General features: G+C 31.2%; 6 protein-coding genes and 1 long non-coding RNA gene across 13 annotated transcripts; 4 read left to right on the top strand and 3 right to left on the bottom strand.

Moving 5' to 3' along the window:
• Window positions 1-217: 217 nt before the first annotated feature.
• LOC139092313 (odorant receptor 10-like) lies at window positions 218-1458 on the top strand. The gene is made up of 3 exons (XM_070642662.1): window positions 218-1129; window positions 1194-1355; window positions 1408-1458. The coding sequence occupies exons 1-3, from the start codon at window positions 218-220 to the stop codon at window positions 1456-1458; spliced, it is 1125 nt and encodes a 374-aa protein (XP_070498763.1).
• Window positions 1337-2710, bottom strand: LOC139092283 (zinc finger protein 711). Its single transcript, XM_070642623.1, has 5 exons — window positions 2526-2710; window positions 2423-2461; window positions 2096-2365; window positions 1654-2040; window positions 1337-1597 (listed from the first exon to the last, which is right to left on the bottom strand). Exons 1-5 carry the CDS (start codon window positions 2661-2663, stop codon window positions 1469-1471), a joined length of 963 nt encoding a protein of 320 aa, XP_070498724.1. The 5' UTR covers window positions 2664-2710; the 3' UTR covers window positions 1337-1468.
• Window positions 2711-5452: 2742 nt separating this feature from the next.
• On the bottom strand, window positions 5453-7705 carry CkIIalpha (casein kinase II subunit alpha). The gene is made up of 3 exons (XM_070642458.1): window positions 7567-7705; window positions 7377-7502; window positions 5453-6961 (listed from the first exon to the last, which is right to left on the bottom strand). The coding sequence occupies exon 3, from the start codon at window positions 6849-6851 to the stop codon at window positions 5826-5828; it is 1026 nt and encodes a 341-aa protein (XP_070498559.1). The 5' UTR covers window positions 6852-6961; window positions 7377-7502; window positions 7567-7705; the 3' UTR covers window positions 5453-5825.
• A 566-nt stretch (window positions 7706-8271) lies between these two features.
• On the bottom strand, window positions 8272-11143 carry LOC139092294 (elongation factor 1-alpha-like). The gene is made up of 3 exons (XM_070642639.1): window positions 11014-11143; window positions 9373-10204; window positions 8272-9290 (listed from the first exon to the last, which is right to left on the bottom strand). The coding sequence occupies exons 2-3, from the start codon at window positions 10193-10195 to the stop codon at window positions 8722-8724; spliced, it is 1392 nt and encodes a 463-aa protein (XP_070498740.1). The 5' UTR covers window positions 10196-10204; window positions 11014-11143; the 3' UTR covers window positions 8272-8721.
• A 605-nt stretch (window positions 11144-11748) lies between these two features.
• Window positions 11749-13004, top strand: RpS3A (ribosomal protein S3A). The gene is made up of 3 exons (XM_070642530.1): window positions 11749-11861; window positions 11994-12312; window positions 12398-13004. Exons 1-3 carry the CDS (start codon window positions 11840-11842, stop codon window positions 12867-12869), a joined length of 813 nt encoding a protein of 270 aa, XP_070498631.1. The 5' UTR covers window positions 11749-11839; the 3' UTR covers window positions 12870-13004.
• A 271-nt stretch (window positions 13005-13275) lies between these two features.
• LOC139092203 (uncharacterized) lies at window positions 13276-15128 on the top strand. Its single transcript, XR_011544575.1, has 7 exons — window positions 13276-13412; window positions 13619-13677; window positions 13898-13950; window positions 14165-14229; window positions 14465-14517; window positions 14728-14780; window positions 15026-15128. It is a non-coding gene; the product is annotated as an uncharacterized lncRNA (long non-coding RNA).
• Window positions 15129-16034: 906 nt separating this feature from the next.
• LOC139092162 (choline/ethanolamine kinase) lies at window positions 16035-20977 on the top strand. Of its 7 annotated transcripts, none has more exons than XM_070642474.1 (4): window positions 16035-16143; window positions 18418-18530; window positions 18592-18874; window positions 19228-20977. In XM_070642474.1, the coding sequence occupies exons 1-4, from the start codon at window positions 16111-16113 to the stop codon at window positions 20230-20232; spliced, it is 1434 nt and encodes a 477-aa protein (XP_070498575.1). In that variant the 5' UTR covers window positions 16035-16110; the 3' UTR covers window positions 20233-20977. The 7 variants fall into 7 exon arrangements, with proteins under 7 accessions (XP_070498575.1, XP_070498577.1, XP_070498582.1 ...); XM_070642476.1 differs by lacking the exon at window positions 16035-16143 and adding an exon at window positions 16158-16307; XM_070642481.1 differs by lacking the exon at window positions 16035-16143 and adding an exon at window positions 16314-16616.
• The last annotated feature ends 667 nt before the right edge of the window (window positions 20978-21644 follow it).

Here is a 21644-nt window from a genome sequence, read left to right as displayed (position 1 = left end):
TCTTTTCAAAACCCTTCAGTAACCTTTGAATTTAAAATTAATCAGGAAGGCGTTTTCACTGTCACATAATCGATTGACTTCTCAATGATTTCATTGACCAACCCTATAATTAGCATGTCCTTTGATTATATACAGTATAAATTCAATGAGCTTTAGAATTTCCATTCAAAATAGTTTCAGATTTTGAGTGAAAGGCAAGGTGAAGAACTTAAGCAGGATGAACAAGCAAATTAATCTGTTCCATGAACTTTTGGAAAAGTCAGAAAAATATTTAGTTCCTCTAGGAGTTTGGCCAAGTCCAAAGAATACCTGGATAACGTTATTCAACATTTTCATACTATTCAGCTACTCGATTCTTGTTCTTATTAAGAATCTTTTAAATCCAGAAGGTGAATCTATCGAGAATGCCTTTACTCTAGCCAACGGTGGACTTATTGCTGTGGTTTATTTTGTGGTTATGGTCTTCAAAAAGGAAAAACTCGTTGAATTCTTTGGATTTATAAAAAATCATAAAATAGTGTTGACAACTGATGAAACTAAAAGCTTAATGTTTGCTGGTGGCAGGGAGTATCAAAAGATATCTACAGCATTCCTGTACATTCTTCCTGCAGCTGTACTTGTACGATTTTTACAGCCACCACTTGAGTATGGATTCATTCAATTATTTCGTGATGACAAGAATTTTACTTTACCGCCTTCAATGGGAATTCAGAAGTCTGTATTTGGTGAAATTCCTACTTACGTCTTAGAATCTCTTGTACGAATGTTAATGTTGAGTACTTTGATGGGTATCTGTGCTATATTCATTGTTTCAACCTTATATATTTGTACTCTGTATAATATTCTTGCATTGGAGCTGAAAAGCTATCGTGATGGAGACGCTGCCATCAACAACTTGATTGAATGTCATCAGGAGCTTCTTTATTTTACAAAGTTATTGAACGAGATATTTTCTCCGTACTTCTTTGCTGATTGCCTTTTCAGCTTCATTAATCTGTCAATTATGATGTTTTCTCTAATTGCACATAATGCGAAGATTACGAATATTATGATGGAAGTTCCGTTAGTGACGGCAGGAATGTCACAGTTGTTCTTCGTTCTTTACTTTGGTGATCGATTGATGGAGGCGGTAAGGCTTATAATAAATTAATTAATTAACGATGTAGCTTACTTTGACTTTTCCTTCTATTAAGACTGCTCAAATATCAAACGCTGCATATCAATCAGAATGGTTCTCGACGTCTACAAAAATTCAAAAGAAAATTGGTTTCATAATATTGCGTGGTCAAAAACCACAGACATTGAATGTTGGAGGAAATAACGTTATGGTCGCATCTATGCTACTCTTTTCTCAAGTAAACTTTATTCGAGATTTTTAGAAATGATTCTTAATGTTCCTATTTACAGATTTGTCAAAAAGCATATGGTGCCTTCAACATCTTACGAACTACAGTTTAAACTTACTTTACTAAAATACAGCATCTTCATTGTGCATATTCGTTGACGAACTATTATTGTGGATGATTGTCACACCGCCTTGATCGTGATTATGAATGGAATCGGTACTTTCTATCGGAAGGAAGCAATCGGACGATATCTGGAAATAATATGATAATTATATTTGTGAATTGTTAGCTTTTTTACAGCACATACCTCCATACTATTATTCATGGAGTTTTTAGGCATATGAACAATTTTTTGTGTTTCTTCTTCTTTATCCAGCAAACCTTTTTCGTGATTCAATAAATGTTGTTTAAGACGTTCTGGATTCACCGAAACAAATTCGCACTGTGTGCATTTCATTGTTGAATAAAGCTCTGGATGTTTATACAGCATATGATTCTTCAAACCAGTAGCTTGAATTGCAAAATAGTTGCAATTTTCATCTAAGCACTTGTATTTTCCTTCCGTTGATGTCTGATGAATTTTCTTATGCTTATTTATGACACTTGGATCAGAACATTTGAATGGACAAACATCACAGGATAGGATTTTAGCACTTTCGTCCGATAGGTGTGACAAATGAGTTCTTGTATGGATCTGGAATTAATGACTGAATATCAAGGAACCTTTGCTATACAGATAATTCACTTACATCGAGTGTAGACTTTCTTGTAAACTGTTTATTACAGACTTGACATATGAGTGACTTGAGTTTATGATGGACATGCTTAACATGCTTTGAAAGAGTCTTCTGATTCTTAAATTTCATATCACAAATACTACAAATTTTCGGTGAGAAATAGCTCTGCTTTTTTGGGATTTCTTTTGGAGGAGATTCTTCAAAGTAATCTTTTTCTGTATCGTCGTTATGTTCATCAGTCGAGTAGCTACTTTCAAAGAGAATATTCGGCGGTGGTGGTGGCTGTAAGTTACAGCAAAAGTTAAAAATCATTCAAATTTATTAAATTCATCACTTTACCAATGATTTCTGTTCTTTTTCCTTCTCCACGTATCCATGCTTAATGATTAATTAAATGAAAAATGTTTCATTCAGAAAATCACTGAAAATTTAATTTACTTACTTTTCCTACATAATGATTTTTCAGCAGTTCAATATTTCCAAAAATTTCAATGCAAATCGAACAAACAAAGCGCCCTTCGATTATTTTACATTTGTTCAGTTCTTCTGGATCAAATGGCTTTAATTTAAGCATTGACATTGCTTAATTAATTAATTATTCCAATTTATTTCACTTTAAAATGTTGACAAAATTGGAATTGTTTGTAAACAAAGCTTCAAGGTGTGGATACTCGAAATGATTTCTGAAAGTGAAAGGATTGACAATGCGGAGAGAGCGACGTAAAAAGTGTGATCTGCTGGATTATGGTGTAAATTATTTAATTAATTAGCTGGAATTAACAAAAAATAATAATAATTTCAAAAAATCCAAAGTGTCCAAGCCTTGAAAATTTTTAAAATTTTCGCAACCGTTAAAAAGACAGCATAAATTTTTATGTTTTTCGCTATTTATTTCCATCATCTTTAAGATTATACATTTTTCAAAACATTTTTTTTAATTCTTTTTTTTTTATATAAAGCATGCTCTCATTTGTTCTTTAACTAATCACTTGTTTTTACTTCAATCTAAAAATTTATTTTTTTGTTTTTCATGCTAGAAAATGTTATTTTTTTCATGCGGAAAATCATCGGAAAATCTTCGTTAGTTTATTTCCATCTTGCCAGGATTTCAGATCATAATTGTACAGGAGTGCAGTTTTTTTTATTTACTAATTAGCGAATTGATAAATTTTCTAAATCTTAAAAATCCTGACAAAAGCTCGATGAAAATTTCCCAATAATTTCCACGATTTTGAACATATTTTTTTTATGAAAAAATCGGAGATAAAAATTTGTTTATTTAATAGGAATGACATTTTTCCGAATATTCTTATGCATTTTTTTTAGTCATTTGTTACCGACTTATCAGTTGCCAAAATTAATGATGATTAAATTTTTTTTCATTTATTCAATATCATAACGTCTTACATTATTTATGTTATACTAATGTGTTTATTTTATCGATATTTTATTTCATTTTCATATGAAAAAAGTCAATTTTTCATATTTTTTTATTTATTTTATTTTTCTTTAGAGGTTCTGATTGAAGTAAAAATAGAAGTTTCTGGCTTGTTTTGTTTTTGTTTCATTCTTTCATGTAAAATTAAGCATGTATTGCAACCCACGTGTCATAACTTGTGCATTTTTGCTATACTAATTCCTCTACATGAATTTTGCTTTGACTGGCTAGCTGTATGCTGTTTTATTTATAATGATTTTTGATAACGAAAATGTCGAAAAGGTCATGAACTATTTTTGAGGAACTTATCTTATCTGGAAAGCTAGTTATATGCCGTTTTAGTGACCTTGCTTATGTGATTTTGCTCATTTGTCCTACATAGCATTTCAATGACTAATGTCCAATGTGAATTGAACGAAATATTGTTCAAAAACATTTGTGGACTAGGCTCATGCTTTATGCTTTATCTGCTAATCTGCAGGGTTAAAATTAATCTTAAGATTTAACATTCATACTTAAATAAAATTTCAAGAATTTTTAATCCTTAGACATTTTTAAGGCTTTACGGAATAATTTATTTCTCTTTCTACTGTTTCGAAAGCTCAAAAACGCAATTTAGTATGAATAAAATAAAAGCTTTAAACTGTTCAGTAATTCTTCATTTTAATTCAGTTCAATTAAAATTTAACGAACCGTTAGGCAAATGAATTTTTTTGAATTACCTACAAATCGTTACAATTTTGAAATTTCGTTCAGTAATATTTCATTTCATTACAGTTCACTTGAATTTTTGAACATCGTTTAAATTTAAATTTTTGAAAACCGTTGAAGTTCAAAATGATGAAAACCGTTAGAATTCAAATGTTTGACAACCGTTGAAGTTCAAAATTTCAGAGAACATAAATTTCAAATTTTTGAAAACCGTTAAATTTTAAATCTTAAAAATTCATTAAAATCAGTTCCTCAAAAACGTTGATTTATTTAATTTTTGAAAGACGTATAAAAGCTTCGAAAATTCAGTAAGACATCAGGTTAGCAAAAATGCACTTGAGTCATCCATTTCCGATGGCTGATTGACACATTAATTTCATAATATAATTTTCATCGTCATGCTTTAACTATGTCAATTAAATGATTTAACTGAAAAAATTTATTCTTCTACAATTGTTCACTTAACTAATATCTGTGATATAGAATTATAGACAACTTAGATTAAGGAATTTTTCGGGGGTGAGTTGTTAGGCAGAGAATGAGTGAGAGAGAGAGATAGATAAAGTAAGAATAAGAATAAATTTTAATTACTGGTTTTTAACGTTTATTTTCTTTTTTATCATCGTCCTACAGCAGTTATCATAATTCAATAAAAAATAAGTTTTTTGCTTAAGAAAGAAACAAGAAATGTAGATGAGTCACGTAAATTACATTTACGATACCTTAATATTTTTTTTATGTTTTTCATCATTTTTCAATTTTTTTTTAAATCCCTTTCAATGCATTTTAGTTCCGCATTATTTTTTTTATAAATTCAAAAACGTTTTATTCAATAATAATAACTATGTCCATTCATTCAATAATAACAGAAAGAAGTTAAATAAGGACATTTTTCCAATATTTTCACTGCTCTTTCAAGTAGTTTTTCTCCTTATTTTTTTGATTTTTCATCATCAATTTATCTCTTTCGTGTGTGTATGATGTTTTTTGTGGGTTGTGTGGGGAAGTAAAAAGTTACAAAAATTCTTTCTTATTTTTTTCAATTTTTTTTTTGTTTGAAATATTCAAGTTAAAATTATACAATAATTAAATATTAAATTTATATAGCTTTGTTAATTCATGAGAACCTTTTATATCAGATATTATTTTTTAATTAAATTTGTATTCTGTATGCTTTTAATTTTTTTTTTCTTCTTCTTGCTCATCCATTTAACAGTCAGTTTGAGAGAGGAATTTAATTTTATTTTTAATATATTTATAATCATCTTTATTTCATAAGAAATTAAATTAAATTAAAGAAAACTTTTTTGCTGCTTATTTTCTTTCATTTTGTTGTAATTATGTAGTTGGTAGGTGTTGGAATACCAAAAAAAAAAGAGGATTGTTTGGTCGTCGTCGTCGTTTGATAGAGAACGAAACACAAAATAAAAAATAATAATAATAAAATATTAACAGAATGAAAGATTTAATAAGAAAATTAAGGATTGGTTACACAGGATTGATGAAGTTTTTCTATAAATTTGTTTCTCGTTTTTTTAATTTTGAAGGAGGAATAAGGTATGTAAGGAGGAGAAGTGTAGTAGATTACATAGTCTATTGATTGTTGCCTTTGAAGCTGACCGCATGAGGCATTTGTCCATTGACAATAACAGCAAAATATGGATGATCCATAGCTTCGCGAGCTGTTAATCTAGCACAGTGATCATAACGAAGAAGCTTATCAAGAAAATCGAGGGCTTCAGGCGATACGAGATGTTGATTCTCTGAATGTACGAACCTTTCCCATCGTTTACGCGAATGTCTCGATAAAATATCATTGAATCTTGGATCAAGTTCTATATTATATTTGTCCAAATAAGCATATAATTCTTCGGTACCAAGAACTTTTGCAATTCGTACCAATTGATCGTAATTGTCGTGTCCGTGAAAGAATGGCTCTTTACGAAAGATCATTGATGCAAGCATACATCCAAGTGACCACATGTCTAGTGAATAGTCATACATTTGATAATCGACAAGTAATTCGGGTCCTTTGAAGTAACGACTAGCGACACGAACATTATATTCTTGGCCTGGATGATAAAATTCGGCGAGACCCCAATCAATCAAACGTAATTTACGATTCTCATGATCTATCATAACATTATGTGGCTTAACATCTCGATGCATTATACCCATGCTGTGACAATAATCTAATGCTTTGAGGAGCTCATACAAATAGAATCTGATATCATAATCAGTGAGTGTTTGATACAGCTGCTTAAAATCTGTATTGTTGACATGCTCGAAAATTAAAGCTGGTGTTCGAGAAACTGGATCTTTGACAACTGCAAGCAATGTGATGATATTAGTTCCGCCTCGTAGATTCTCTAAAATCTTAATTTCTCGTTTGATCTTCTTCTTCTTGACGGGTTTGAGAATTTTCACGACACACTTTTCATTGTTGGTGACATTAATTGCCTCAAATACTTCACTGTATTTGCCTCGACCAAGTTTCCTAACTAATTGATAATCATCCTGATTAGCCCAATCGACCACATAATTTTCATAATCCCAATACTCTCTTGGCTTATGGGAATTCACATCAGCATACACTCGAGCATTTGATGGTAGTGTCATTGTTCTTCGTTTAATTATGTTGCTGGTATTATTATTATTATTGTTGAATAAAGATGAATAAGAATTGCCAACTGTATTACTGTTATTATTATTGGATGTTCCTGCTGTTCCTATTGACGAGATAATTGATGATGTTGCAATTAAAAATCTTTTGTACAGGTGTTGTAAAGTAGTTGTATGCTGAAGGAGGCCTCGAGTAAGTAAATTCAAGCTTGATGGAAACAGTTTTAATAGTGTGAATAGGACTAACTTTATCTAATTAATGATTCTAGTTCTGATTTTTAGTTATTATTTTTTTTTTCTCAGTGACTTTGCTTATTTTACAGGATTATGATGCTTTTTTCTAATTTTTTTCATAAGTTGGTTTATGTAGGCAGATAGGTAGTATGTAGTATGTATGGTAAGTTATTTGGGAACAGAAGCGCACACACAAAAAAGAAGCACGTTGGTTGAACTCACTGGCCTTTTTCTTCACAAAATTAATTCACACTTATACAGCAAATTTGCTACTACACAAATGCTCACCTTCTGTGCTGTTCGGTCGATGATTTTTTTCTGATGTTTCTACCAAGTTCCAAAAACTCTAAAAAGGCGAGCAAAATGGACGACGGGACTTGATACTATTTCTTTTCAAATGGCAAAAAATTATCTCTGAAATTTCATAATTAGACACCATTATACACGATTCTCGTAAACACAATTAATCAAACTATACCATTAAGACCCGCAACTATCGATCAAACACTCCAAAAATAGCAGCAAATACTGGAAAATGTTTATTTAATAAAATTTATACTTTCGGCGACTCGCTTCTTTGCTTTTTTTGCGTCTTTTTATCAAATGGCAGCTTTGAATAATCCGTGTCCGTGGCTCTCCCGGAAATGTGCGGTCTATCCCTTTTTTATTGTCTTTACTAACACTTTTCTTAATTTTATTGGTGGATTAATTAACGTTATTAACTTATTGTCATGATAAATGTGGTTTTGAGACGTATTTCTCTGATAAATTATGTAAAATTTTGATCTCAGTTGTCCGAAAATTCAGTAATTTTTCTTCGCTTCAAAAGACGCGTAAATGGATTCATTCCGAAAAATTCAAATTTTATGCGGCAAAATCAGTTAGCACAAAATACATAAACTCAACATAATTGATCAAAACATGGATTTGAAGGTAATGAAAATCACTGAAAATGTAAGAATAAGAATAAAGGAAAAACATTGAAAATTTTTGATTTTTACCGCAAAAAAGTTATTTCTAAAGATTTATTCTTCAAAAAGTTGCTTTCCAAAAATATGTGTCTTATAAAAAGATTACAAATTATTATCATATCATTCTTCATGGTCTTAATACTTTTTCCTTAGTTCTGCAAGAACGCCAATTAAATAAGTAATAAAAAAAAATCATAATGGAAGTATATTAGTTCTTTTTTATCGAATGTGTATTATTTTAATCCAGCAAAATCATAGTTTGAACAAACATAAAATAATTATTAGTTAATTGAAAAAATGCATATTTATGTTGGCGTGTATATTATATTCGGAATGATATAAGAAAATTTTTTAATATAATGAATGTTAAGAAAATTTCTTAATCGCATTGTTGCTGTTGTTATAGATGTTGAACCCACACTTGTTTCCTTTTTCCTTCTAAACTCTTTTCTATGAAAATTATAATTTTTACCATTAGAAATAATTTTTCTTGTTTGTTTGTGCGGATTAATGATAGTTGTTATTATAGGAATGGATAACGACGATGAAAGCGGCACTGATTGTGTATTTGCTGGTTTTTCAAGATGGTGTTTAATCAGCACTGAATGGTTATAGTCGTCATCATCGTCGTCGACTGTCGAAATAGCTTCATCAATGCATGGCTATTTCTTTGTCTTTTGGGCCTTTTCAGCAGCCTTTGTTGTCTTGCCACCTGAAGCATCCTTGAATGCGACAGCCTTGATGACACCGACAGCAACGGTTTGTCTCATATCACGAACGGCGAAACGTCCAAGTGGAGGGAATTCTTGGAAGGATTCAACGCACAATGGTTTTGTTGGGACCAAGATGACAATAGCGGCATCTCCTGATTTGATGGCCTTTGGATTGTCTTCAACTGATTTACCTGAACGACGATCAACCTTTTCTTTAATTTCAGAGAATTTGCAGGCAATGTGAGCGGTGTGACAATCCAAGACTGGTGTGTAACCGTTTGAAATTTGACCTGGATGGTTCAAGACAATAACTTGAGCTGTGAAGTTTTCAGCTCCCTTTGGTGGATTGTTCTTGGTGTCACCAGCGACATAACCACGACGCAATTCCTTGACTGAGACGTTCTTAACGTTGAAACCAACATTGTCACCGGGGACGGCTTCTTGGAGAGCTTCGTGATGCATTTCAACTGACTTAACTTCAGTTGTCAAGTTGACTGGAGCGAAAACAACAACCATACCTGTTTAAATTGGATTAAGAAAAAAAAAGAAGCAATTAGTATATTGAACATAACGGAAAAAAATAGTATTAAGTGTACATACCTGGTTTAATGACACCAGTTTCAACACGACCGACTGGTACTGTTCCAATACCACCGATTTTGTAGACATCTTGAAGTGGAAGACGTAATGGCTTGTCTGTTGGGCGACTTGGTGGCAAGATAGCGTCAAGAGCTTCAATGAGGCACTTTCCGTCAGCTTTGCCTTCTTTACGTTCAATAGCCCAGCCCTTGAACCATGGCATCTTTGTTGATGGTTCCAACATGTTGTCTCCGTGCCATCCTGAGATTGGGACGAAAGCAACGGCAGCTGGATTGTAACCGATCTTCTTGATGTATGAGGCGACTTCCTTCTTGATTTCCTCGAAACGTTGTTCTGAGTATGGTGGTTCAGTTGAGTCCATCTTGTTGACTCCGACAATCAATTGCTTGACTCCCAATGTGAAGGCTAACAAAGCGTGTTCACGGGTTTGACCGTTCTTTGAGATACCAGCTTCGAATTCTCCAGTACCGGCAGCGACAATCAAGACAGCACAATCGGCTTGTGAGGTTCCAGTAATCATGTTCTTGATGAAATCACGATGTCCAGGGGCATCAATAATGGTGACATAGTATTTGGCTGTTTCGAATTTCCACAATGCAATATCAATGGTGATACCACGTTCACGTTCGGCCTTCAATTTGTCCAAAACCCATGCATATTTGAATGAACCTTTGCCCATTTCTTGTGCTTCCTTTTCGAATTTCTCGATTGTTCTCTTGTCGATACCACCGCATTTGTAGATCAAATGTCCAGTTGTTGTTGACTTTCCGGAATCGACGTGTCCAATGACGACAATGTTAATATGAGTTTTTTCCTTTCCCATTATGGATTACTATATATATACGTACGCAAATATAGAGCAATTTCATATAATGCGAAAATATGAAAAAATGAGAATAAAGAAGAAGAATATGAGTCAGACGATAATTTTCTGTTTCTATGCCTTTATATTCGGCACATTGAAGCAACATGTGTCAATTTTCAAAGTTATGAAATTCGCAAAAATTCCCATTAAAGTAGTTACATTTATATTTTATATCCATTGGCTTTAATATTAATAGTAGTTTTAAGTTAAGAAAGTCAAGTAATTGCACGTATATTAAGCGAAAAAAATTCTTTGAACCATTAAAAAATTCAATATGGCGGACGTGACCTTATGACAAAAAAAAAATTATGTTTTCCCCAATATTTCAATTATTACATGACTTTTTATCACGGGAATTGATTATAAACATTACTTATGTTGATATCTAATTGTTTAAATGATAAAATTGATTGGAATTAATGTACTTATTGAGAAAAATGAAGTAACATGAAAAACATGTGCTTCCGAAAAATTTGCAATCTTTTTTAACAAGCTTTGCGATAAAATTTACAGGTGAAAATTACCGAAAATATTAATTATAGTCTTTAAATAATAGAAATGGAATTTAGAAAGCTATCTAATTAATACATTAGCTAATAATTAGCAATGAAAAAAGCCGCATATGCCACGCACGCGGTCAATTACTTTTTTTTGGATATAGATTATGTTTACTTTTGAGATAAATAATTTATATACAAACCACTTTGAAAATTAACTTTTTACTTTTTTGATAACTTGATAAAACAATAAACTATTAAATGATTAAAATAACTTACATTAATTAACACAAGATCAGAGCAAAAATGAAAAACGTTTGAACTGTCTGACTGCTGTAAAGCAAATGGACGAGACAAAGGTTCTTTCCCGAACTCAATTGAAAATTTCAAATCCAAAAATACCGTTATGAAAAAAATGTGAGGAATGAGACTGTCACTTTCAATTTGAATTTCAACAGCCGTTACATAAAATATTACTAAATTCCATTCACTTCTGGTTCCTTTTGTGGGAGTTTTTCATTGTTATTTAGGTATATTTTCTAAATTGTCTCAAGTATATTTTACTCATTGCTGTATCATACTTATTGTGCCGTATTTAATGTATAATTATGCACGCTTTCACCTGAATTGCCACATCCACCAGTGCAACATTGTGTCTAATCTTACAAGACATTTTGTTTCTCATTCAATGATTTTAAGTGAATTTGATGAACCGGGTTTTAAGTAAATTTCGATAAATGTATTTATTTTAGAATAAAACTAGTGATAAAATGACAATTCAATTAGTAGCATAATAGAGGATCTAAAGCATAAATTATAAAATAAAATTTTTGTATTGGAATGTTTATTATTCATGAACTTCCGCACTTTGGTTCAGTCACATTTTCTTCCAGTTTCTTAATTAATTTCATGTCTAAAGTCATATTTATTGAAAATAACATATTTACGATGCAGCATAAACAGGAAATCATCATGAAAATAGAGGAAATATTCTCAATTAATAACAAGCGCGGAAGTAAATTGAAGGGAGATCAAACTACGAATAATTCCATACTTTACAGAGAACGAAACCTTTCTCGTTCTTTTCAACTTCAAACCCTTGAAGATGGCAGTCGGAAAAAATAAAGGTATATTAAATTAACGTAGAAATCAGTGATTAGTTAATGAAATTAACGTTGTATTCCATTAATAAGTGGATAATCTATCCAGAAATGTTGAAAACAGTGAAGTAATAACGTGTTTTATTATATATAATTTAGGTTTAGCCAAAGGTGGCAAAAAAGGAACCAAAAAGAAGATTGTCGATCCATTCACCCGCAAGGATTGGTATGACATCAAGGCACCATCCATGTTTACAACTCGCCAAGTAGGCAAGACATTAGTTAATCGTACGCAAGGAACAAAAATTGCAAGCGAAGGCTTGAAAGGTCGCGTGTTTGAAGTTTCATTAGCTGATTTGCAAAACGACAATGATGCTGAAAGATCTTTCCGCAAATTCAAGCTCATCGCTGAAGATGTCCAAGGACGTAATGTCCTCACAAATTTCCACGGTATGGATTTAACAACTGATAAATTGAGGTAAATAAAATTCATTTACACAAACATAACCTCAACTTCCAATGTTTATATTCTCTAACATCCCATATTTCTTATTTCATTTTAGATCAATGGTCAAGAAATGGCAAACATTGATTGAATGCCACGTTGATGTCAAGACAACCGATGGTTATGTGTTGCGTGTATTCTGTATTGGATTCACAGCAAAGGACAGTTCATCTCACCGTAAGACATGTTACGCTCAAACCTCTCAAATCAAAACAATCCGCAAGAAGATGACAGATATCATCAACCGTGATATCGCTAGCTCTGATTTGAAGGAAGTTGTTAACAAATTGTTGCCTGATTCAATCGCCAAGGATATCGAGAAGGCTTGCCATGGTGTCTATCCACTCCATGATGTTTTCATCCGTAAGGTCAAGGTATTGAAGAAGCCTCGTTTCGACCTTTCAAAATTACTTGAATTACACGGTGATGGTGGCAAGTCAGCTGAACCAACCGCCACAACAGCAGCAGTTGAAGGTGTTCCAGTCGACCGACCAGAAGGATATGAACCACCAGTTCAAGTAGCAGTCTAAACATTGCGAAAAATTCCATTAACTACAATTAGACTCCATCTGAAAAATTTCAAGAAATGGATCAATACAAAAGAAATGCTTTGTATAGCTTTCAAGAACATCTGAAATTAAAAATGATTTATTGAATACAGAAAAGTGATAATGTCTCGTCCACAAAATCCGAAAACTGAACAACTGATGTGCATCTTAATCCAGTTTTTCCTTTTTCTATTTTGTAAAGTTTTAATTTTAACTGGATCTTCCTTTGTTGGATCCATATTTTATATATCTTTACAGGAAGTTGAGAATCTGCAGCAATACTAGGTAAGTTTCAATTCTTTAGTATAATTTAATGATTTCAAATGATGTTCTTATTATTTTTCGTCTCTGATGATAGATCATTTTGAAAAAATATCAATTTGATCTTTGCGGACAACACATTACTGATGAAATCATTAAATTTCAAATTGCATACTTTATTGTAATGTATTCTAATCAGATTTTATTTTGTATCGTTATAGATTACTGCTGGTTCCAAGAATTCTTGTTTTATAAAATTTTCAGGTAAGTTATGCTCAAATATCAGGTAGATTAACTATGTTTTTATGATGATCCCTTTAACTCAGCTCGCTTTGAGTACCCATGAAGAGAATTTGTTCCCCACATATATCCTACGCAAAAAAATATTAGTGGAACTGACTAAAAACATAACTACTTTACTATAGCTCATATTTATAACCATATCTAATAGATTTTTATTTTGATTACAGGTTTTACAGATAATTGCTGAGGACTTAAAGGTTTATCGCTTCTAGGAATATTCTGAAAGGTTAGTATCATAGCCATAATAGTTCCTTAAAAATAAAAGAACTATAAATTTACTATGATGATCCCTTTAACTCAGCTCGCTTTGATTGTCTGTGAAGAGAATTTGTTCCCCACATATATCCTACGCAAAAAATATTAGTGGAACTGACTATTTTCCCTTAAAAATTACAGATAACATTATTGTATCCATAGTCTAACCAAAAATCTTGTATATTTCACAGAATTGAAGCAAATCAATACATCCACATGTTCCTGCTACCTATTTAAATTTCAGGTAAGTTCTTGTCATACAAAATATCCATTTTTTATGATTCTTTATTATGATGATCCCTTTAACTCAGCTCGCTTTGAATATCTGTGAAGAAAAATTGTTCCCCACATATATCCTACGCAAAAAATATTAGTGGAACTGACTTAAAGCATCTAAATACTCAACAGAAACTTATTTTACCCTATTTTAATGGCTTTCTTTTCTTATCTTTAAATAGGTTAATTCATAGGAGTAATTGAACACTTAGTTACAATTTATCAAAGCATGGCATCATATTCATAGGTAAGCTTCATGTTAAGTTACTTATTTCCTCAAATTTGTTGAGAATTTGAAAATATATTACAATTTTTATGATGATCCCCTTAACTCAGCTCGCTTTGAGTACCCATGAAGAGAACTTGTTCCCCACATATATCCTACGCAAAAAAAGATTAGTGGAACTGACTATTTCCTCTTAAAAAATTACTAAAAGCATTTTAGTATCCATAATCTAACCAAACTCTTATTATTTTCACAGATTTGAAGGAAATCGGCTCATTTATATGTTTTTGCTACCTACTAAAGCTTCAGGTAAGTCCTTTTCTTAGAAGTATGCCTTTTTTTGCTAGTCTTTATTATGATGATCCCTTTAACTCAGCTCGCTTTGATAATCTGTGAAGAGAATTTGTTCCCCACATATATCCTACGCAAAAAATATTAGTGGAACTGAATAAGACTAGCAAAATCCTTAATACCAACTTAAATTAGCTGTTTCTAATAAATTGCTTATTTACTCAACAGGTTTTACAGGAAGTTAGATCACACGTTTGGTTGCTGTCCTCATGACAGAAAAGGTAAGAAACGAAACAATTTCTAAGACTTAAATCCTTCATGTACTGGAAAGATTTAAGCTACAAATGCTAATTTATTATGATGATCCCCTTAACTCAGCTCGCTTTGAGTTCCCATGAAGAGAATTTGTTCCCCACATATATCCTACGCAAAAAAAGATTAGTGGAACTGACAAAAAGTCTTCAATAATATATAAAGTCCTCTTGAGAATCGTATACTAATACTTAGCATTTCATTATCATTACAGATTCTCTCATGGATTGGACAAATATGCACACATTTTATGACTTGTGATAGGTTTGAATTTACTCAAGATGAAATAAAAGTACAATTATGATAAGATTAAAGAAGATTTGCACTTTTACTGCTCTTTACATTTCAGGTTTTAATTAAAATTTCAGGAAAATTACTGTCGAAAATTTCTTATCATTTGCAAAAGCAGCTACAGCGCATTAAAATGTTGTGAACGCTTTATGTAACAGCTATAATTGATATCGAAATGCTGTTCATGAGTTTAAATCAGCACACTAACTTGTTAAGCAGAAAATGTGACTTTTTCAAGTAGAGGGAAGTATTGTATTTCTTATGATTTATAGCTCGTTACATTCGGAAGCTTCTGAATCTATACAAGGATTTTTGCTTTAATAAAATAACCGAAATATTTTAAACTGAAAACCCTACAAATTCATGTTATTTTAAATTGTTTCAAAACATCACAATTTCTTAATAAATCAAAACATTTGTATGGTTTCACAACACATACTTTTCAAATTAAAAAATTCCGTTGACATCAATAATTTTCTTCAATTGAATCCTATAAATGAAAGTCAATTAACGCTTCAAACGTCTGAATCATCATATTGAATATTACTCATTCATCATGTAATAATGTATCACATAACGATTTTAAATACTTAAAAAATCACATGTTTTTATGCCAATATCAACAGTTTTTAATCTAATCTCGCAGGATTTAACTCTGTATGTTCAGTGCGGATATTTTTTACAATCTATAAAGTAGGAATAAGTATACTAAGTCACTCGTGAGCAATAAAAGCGCATTTGATATGGAATTTAGGGACAATTTTACCTGGTTCCATCAACGGAAGTTAGCAATCACAAGAATTATTCATCATCCAGTCTAATGAACAAAAAAGTAGACTTTGAGCCACATCCAGTGTTAAGGAAGTTGCAAAGTAAGTAAATTATTGTGTAATGGACATTCAGACACAATAAGAACATCAGCATATTTTCAAATAAAGAGAAATGCACAAAAAAATCAACGAATAAAACAGTCTGTAGGAAATATTTATAATAAGCGGAAGCAACTTAATGAGACGATTTTTAATTAAACTTTGTGAAACAGTTAAAGTGTATTTTATTATATAGTCATAAAATTTGTGCTTGCCAAACTTTAGTTTCTTCAAAATTTGAATTTTTTTATTTTTGATAGAAAAATTTTATTTTATTAAATCCTTTGTTGGAAGAAAAAATTTGGATTAATTAGCAAAATGATAGGGTTAAATAAGGTAATCTAATTGGAAAATAACGACATGAAAGTGAAGATATAACTCATGAATTTCCATAAGATCCAGCAAAACAATATTTTTAGAAATTAAATACGTCTTAAAAAATCTAGTCAGTTCTTATCTTGTTTCCCGAGCCTCGCACACTTAGCAAGTCTAAAATCATCTCAAGTTACAAAACATCCTAATCTTTTGATTAAATAGCGAAGCTTGTAAAACACTTGAGATTTTTATGATTAAATAGTCTATTTGTACATACTCGAAATAAGTGCGAGAATGACATCTCAACAATTTTAAATTACGCGGATTTAGGTGAAGTAAACACAATCAACCTTGAGAAAAAAAAATGAATGCACTTGTCGAGCTGGTAACGAAATTCTTTCGATCGATTTTAAACCACATACATCCACACATATGATAGTTGTTTATGATGCAATTGCAATAATAATGCTTTTTTAACTCTTTTTTTAAATGCTATAAATAAGTCACAGAATACACAACATTAAAATAATAAAAATAAGCCTTTCACGTGCAACAACAAAAACAAAAGTTTCATAAAATTGCCGACACAACATGCTCTGAGGATGAATTTATGTTGGTTGGTGTACCCGAGAAACACAAGTAAGCTAAAAGTCACACTTCAAGTAAAGTTTAAAAGTAAAGAAGTAAGTGATAACAGGCAGTCTGATGTACTGACTCAAGTCATACTTTGTCCGCGCGCAAGCTAGTCCTCAATATATTATCCTATAGTGTGTCATATGTATTACTTATGATGTAACCTTGAGGTAACTTCAAGGTAACACTAAGTCAACTTCAAGATTATTTAAAATGATTACTTCAGCCTGACTTGCAAGTTAACTTGAAGTCAACATAAAGTTATACTTGCAGCATGACCCATTCCTTTCATATTCCCGAATTTTCCTACAAAATGATGAAATAAAAAAACACTTAATTCTCTTAATTAACTAAAAAAATTGCAATTTTAAATTTTATTAACTAAAAAATGATATACAATTTTAACATTAATGCACATACACTTGAAATACACTTGAAAAATTAATCCTAGATCACTTAAAATAAATTAATTAATTAATAAATTCCTGAAAAATGTAATGTTAATAATGATTAAATGATTAAAATACTGTTAAAAGACCTAAAAAACGATAAACTAAAGATAAATGCCTATAGAAATGACAAAAGAAGAATTAATTTGATTATTTTAAATTTTTTAAAAATTTTAATAATTTATATTAATTTTACTCACCCAATTCGTGAATTTCCTTCTATTTCAACTTTTTCACTTCACTTTCAAACAATTCAAGCACTTAATCCACTATTTTTTAATTATTTTACATCAAATTCACTAAACACGTTTTTACGCAAACAAATAACTAAAGAAATTAAAAATTGCAAAAATGTCGTTAATTGTCTTTTTGTCGAGATTTACTTGAAATGCTCAATGTTACCCCAACTTTACCCCAAAGTATCGTCAGAAGTCAATCCTAAAAGTTTTTTTTGTGACGCATAAGAAGTAATCATAAACGGTCATATTTTGTGTCACATATTGAATGTTGCATTAAAGGAAATTTTTATACGCATTAACTTGAGACATTACTTAGAAATAGACTTTCCTCTACTGGTTTCTCGGGGTAAATCCTTTATTATTTTTTTATTTCGCGACGCATGCTCAACATTTCAGTTTGTATAAAATCAAAAAATTCTCCTGCAACGTAGTTATTTTCTTGTTGTCGTCGTGATTAGCTAGTCGAGTTCCAATTTGGTAGCGAATTAAAAAGCTTTTAAGTGCTTTAAAGTCATATCAAGTGACGTGGATCAAAAGTGCATATTAAATTCATCAAATTCCTAACAACAAAGTAGCTAATGTCCATTTGTTTACTATTCCTTACTATTTAGTTCCATATAACATGCTATTGATTTTTTTTCTGGGTGTATTATTAAATTTCCAGAATATTCCTTTTATTTACTATATCACTTTTATGTTGTAAACATATTTATTTATCTCAGTTCTATTTGTTTATTAGTCACTGCATGATTTCTAAATATTATTCCATCCGACATGATTATTTATGAGTAATGAAAAATTTAATTATAGGCAACTCGATCACAAAGCGACATGAGGGACGTTGCAACAAGAATTTGTCGTGAATATTTGTCAGGAGCCTGGAAAAACATATCATCTGAGGAAATTCAAGTTAAACGAATGAGGTAAGAAGAAGTCCTTTTTGCATGACGCAATTTTTCATGAGCAATAAAATGTTCCTTACAGTGGCGGTTTATCGAATTTCCTGTACTATGTGAGCTTACCGAATAATGATAGTAATACAATTGAGGATAATACAATTTCAACTAAACGAACTCGTAAAGATAGTTACCACAACATTATGGAACCGACCAAAGTTTTATTGCGAATTTATGGACAGAGTCATGGCGAGAATGCTTTAGAAAATATGTTGACTGAATCAGTCGTATTTGCACTGTTATCGGAAAGACAATTGGGACCTAAATTACACGGAATCTTCCCAGGAGGACGTATCGAACAATATATTCCTGTAAATATACATTTCATGCACTATTTCATTTACTGTTCATTGAGATTAATCAAAATTGCTAGAATTATACGATGTTTAGTCTCAAAACCATACAAATTCGTTAATAGACATACAAATATATCAAAAACCTCACAATTGCAATCACAGCATGAAAATAATTTATAGGGTTTTCAAGCACTTTCATGTCAATTTCAAAACAATATAAATTTTTAAATTTTACAGGAATTTGTAAGGTTTTGGTTAATTATTTCCGTATAATTCCAACAATCAAGGTCATGTCTCATGGAACGAAAAGAAAAATTACCATAAATTCAGTATTTTAGGAGTTCTCATGGCTAACAAAAATTTTATAGGCACGTTCATTGACAACCGCAGAACTATCTGACCGTCAAATTTCAGCAAAGATTGCCGAAAAAATGGGACAAATTCATAGCTTGCACATTCCAGTCTCAAAGGAAGCAGACTGGATTTTCAATACTATTAATCGATGGCTTAATAATGTCGATACGATCATGAGTGACATTAAGAATAATAATAACAAAGACACGAAAATTCAGGAACTACAGAAACGATTGAGTGAGGTTGATTTGAGAAAAGAAGCAAATTGGATTAGAAAGGTTGCTGAAACAGAAGCATATCCCGTCATGTTTTGTCACAATGACTTACAGGAAGGAAACATTCTATTCAGACAAAATAATTTTGTACCAACTGATTTGGTTGAGACACTTGACGAGCAATTACATAATCTTGAAGATGACTTATCGCCAATGTTAATTTCATGTCCAAAGAATAAGATTGATAAATCTGAAGGTGGAACAAAACAAGACGTACTAAATGGAAATTCTAGAAAGAGATCATTAAATGATGCTGATATAGATATCAATGAAATAATTGCTAATGATTCACCAGAAAAGAAGGAACCAGAATTGATGATAATCGATTTCGAATATTGCGCGTACAATTATCGAGCTTTTGATATGGCAAATCACTTTTTAGAATGGACATACGACTACACGAATAATGAATTTCCATATTTTCATCATCGGCCTCACTGCTATCCAAATGACGAACAAATCGATAACTTTATAGTATCATACTTGAAAAGTGTCAACGGAACTAACGAAATGCCAAGTTTGGAAGAGAAGAAGCAACTTCTCGAAGAAATAGCTTTATTTACATTAGCATCACATTTATTTTGGTGTATTTGGGCAGTCGTTAACATTCATCAAGATATTGAATTTGGCTATTGGGAATATGCAGATATTCGACTTAATGAATACTTTAAGGCAAAAGCAAAGTATTTGGAAGAGAAACCAAACACAGGAGAAATTAGCGATATCGCGTCAAGGAGGAAATAAAAAGTTTCAATTGTCGAACTTTATTTATTAAAAAAAAAAGTTTTAAAAGAAAAAAATTACTCACAATTATCTTTTTATTGACTCTTTCCATTATCGTGCTTAAATTGAATATGGACTGAATTTTTTACCGGATATAAAAAAATTATCTAGTTTATTTCGGGTTGTATGTCGAGAATTAAATGCGCTTAAGAGATAAGTAAACGATTGTATATCAATATATGTACTTAAGACTACGGGAGATGCTTTTAATCTCCTCATATGATATATATGACACATTTATATGTCGTCGTCGGATATGTACCTTCATCAGAATAAAATAAATAAGAGAAAGAGAGAGAAACGGCTAATTTGCATATATATAGAGAATATTTTTATGACTAATTATCGGATATACTTAATAAAAAGGTTCTCTTTCTTAATTATTTTATAGCAATAAAGTTTAAATGGATATAATAGCTTGATGCTTAGGCCAAATAGATGTCCTTTTTATTGTGATATTAATGTCATTATATACAATTTTTATTCATTCGTGCACCACTTTATGAACATCCTTCTTATTTAACTTAGAAGCATGCAATACAAATAAATAAGAACTTTTTTTTGTTATCTTAGTCTTATTAACATTTTCTCTGGATGGTGGGAATCTTTTTGCTTAATATATTTGTATGTTGTAAATTAAAATTATGTAATCGATATCAAAGGAACTAATAAAAAATTCACGAAGCAATCTTGATTGGCTAATAAATTTTGGATCTTGCTTACTTACTTCTCTGAGTGGACCAAGATAAACGTTATAACCAGTTGATGGCAAGTTGTTGTCCGATTGATGAATAGTTCTAACGTATTATTGTTCACTCGAATTCGTTGGTCTTACAAATCAGGTGTAATCCATGGCCTCTCTCGGTTGGTGTCTAAAACTGACTCTATCGCTGACCAGCGCTTGCCAATTACCATATCTTCTTATCACTTATTTTATTGTTTCTAAGAAAATATTCAGCAACCAGCTAGGAATTTTTATCGTCATACGGCGTCATACTTAATTGTTTATTACAAGTTGGTGTTGGACGGTAGGTGAGATTTATATCAGCTGTAAGTTTTAATAAAATTCGCTCGTCTAGACTTCTTTTTCTTTCTTGAATTCTTAAACTAATCGCTAAATTACATGCAGCACGCAAAGTATGAGTATAAATAGCTTCTAATTAATTTTATTGATATTTTCTAGCGATAAGAATGTTGAATAATAATTTTTTGTAATTTTATTTTAGTTGTTCCTTGTTACTAAGTTTTAATTTCATGATTTTTGTGGTCAAAAACCATGTAAAGAGGTGAATTCCACAAAAGATATACTTCAGAACCGTACAATTGTTTAGTGAAACTGTTGTATGGTTTTGTTGAAATTTTTAATTTTGAAT

Source organism: Chironomus tepperi, unplaced genomic scaffold (genome assembly GCF_022539635.2).
Source record: "Chironomus tepperi strain 1889 unplaced genomic scaffold, CSIRO-AGI_Ctep_v1 contig_298, whole genome shotgun sequence".
Classification (NCBI taxonomy): Eukaryota; Metazoa; Arthropoda; class Insecta; order Diptera; family Chironomidae; genus Chironomus; species Chironomus tepperi.
Note: the sequence above shows the minus strand (reverse complement) of the source record. Positions and strands in the feature narration are given on the sequence as shown.

What these genes read in the sequence shown, in the direction of transcription:
- LOC139092283 (XM_070642623.1), bottom strand. Translation starts at nt 2,663, where the DNA reads ATGTCAATGCTTAAATTAAAGCCATTTGATCCAGAAGAACTGAACAAA. An exon ending in AAAATCATTATGTAGGAAAA is followed by an intron (nt 2,462 to 2,525) that starts GTAAGTAAATTA and finishes TTAATCATTAAG; the next exon opens with CATGGATACGTGGAGAAGGA. An exon ending in AAAAAGAACAGAAATCATTG is followed by an intron (nt 2,366 to 2,422) that starts GTAAAGTGATGA and finishes TGTAACTTACAG; the next exon opens with CCACCACCACCGCCGAATAT.
- LOC139092162 (XM_070642474.1), top strand. Translation starts at nt 16,111, where the DNA reads ATGAGACGATTTTTAATTAAACTTTGTGAAACA. An exon ending in ATTCAAGTTAAACGAATGAG is followed by an intron (nt 18,531 to 18,591) that starts GTAAGAAGAAGT and finishes TGTTCCTTACAG; the next exon opens with TGGCGGTTTATCGAATTTCC. An exon ending in GTATCGAACAATATATTCCT is followed by an intron (nt 18,875 to 19,227) that starts GTAAATATACAT and finishes AAAATTTTATAG; the next exon opens with GCACGTTCATTGACAACCGC.
- LOC139092313 (XM_070642662.1), top strand. Translation starts at nt 218, where the DNA reads ATGAACAAGCAAATTAATCTGTTCCATGAACTTTTGGAAAAGTCAGAA. An exon ending in GTGATCGATTGATGGAGGCG is followed by an intron (nt 1,130 to 1,193) that starts GTAAGGCTTATA and finishes CCTTCTATTAAG; the next exon opens with ACTGCTCAAATATCAAACGC. An exon ending in CTATGCTACTCTTTTCTCAA is followed by an intron (nt 1,356 to 1,407) that starts GTAAACTTTATT and finishes TCCTATTTACAG; the next exon opens with ATTTGTCAAAAAGCATATGG.
- LOC139092294 (XM_070642639.1), bottom strand. Translation starts at nt 10,195, where the DNA reads ATGGGAAAGGAAAAAACTCATATTAACATTGTCGTCATTGGACACGTC. An exon ending in AACTGGTGTCATTAAACCAG is followed by an intron (nt 9,291 to 9,372) that starts GTATGTACACTT and finishes CAATTTAAACAG; the next exon opens with GTATGGTTGTTGTTTTCGCT.
- RpS3A (XM_070642530.1), top strand. Translation starts at nt 11,840, where the DNA reads ATGGCAGTCGGAAAAAATAAAG. An exon ending in GGCAGTCGGAAAAAATAAAG is followed by an intron (nt 11,862 to 11,993) that starts GTATATTAAATT and finishes TATATAATTTAG; the next exon opens with GTTTAGCCAAAGGTGGCAAA. An exon ending in TTAACAACTGATAAATTGAG is followed by an intron (nt 12,313 to 12,397) that starts GTAAATAAAATT and finishes ATTTCATTTTAG; the next exon opens with ATCAATGGTCAAGAAATGGC.
- CkIIalpha (XM_070642458.1), bottom strand. Translation starts at nt 6,851, where the DNA reads ATGACACTACCATCAAATGCTCGAGTGTATGCTGATGTGAATTCCCAT.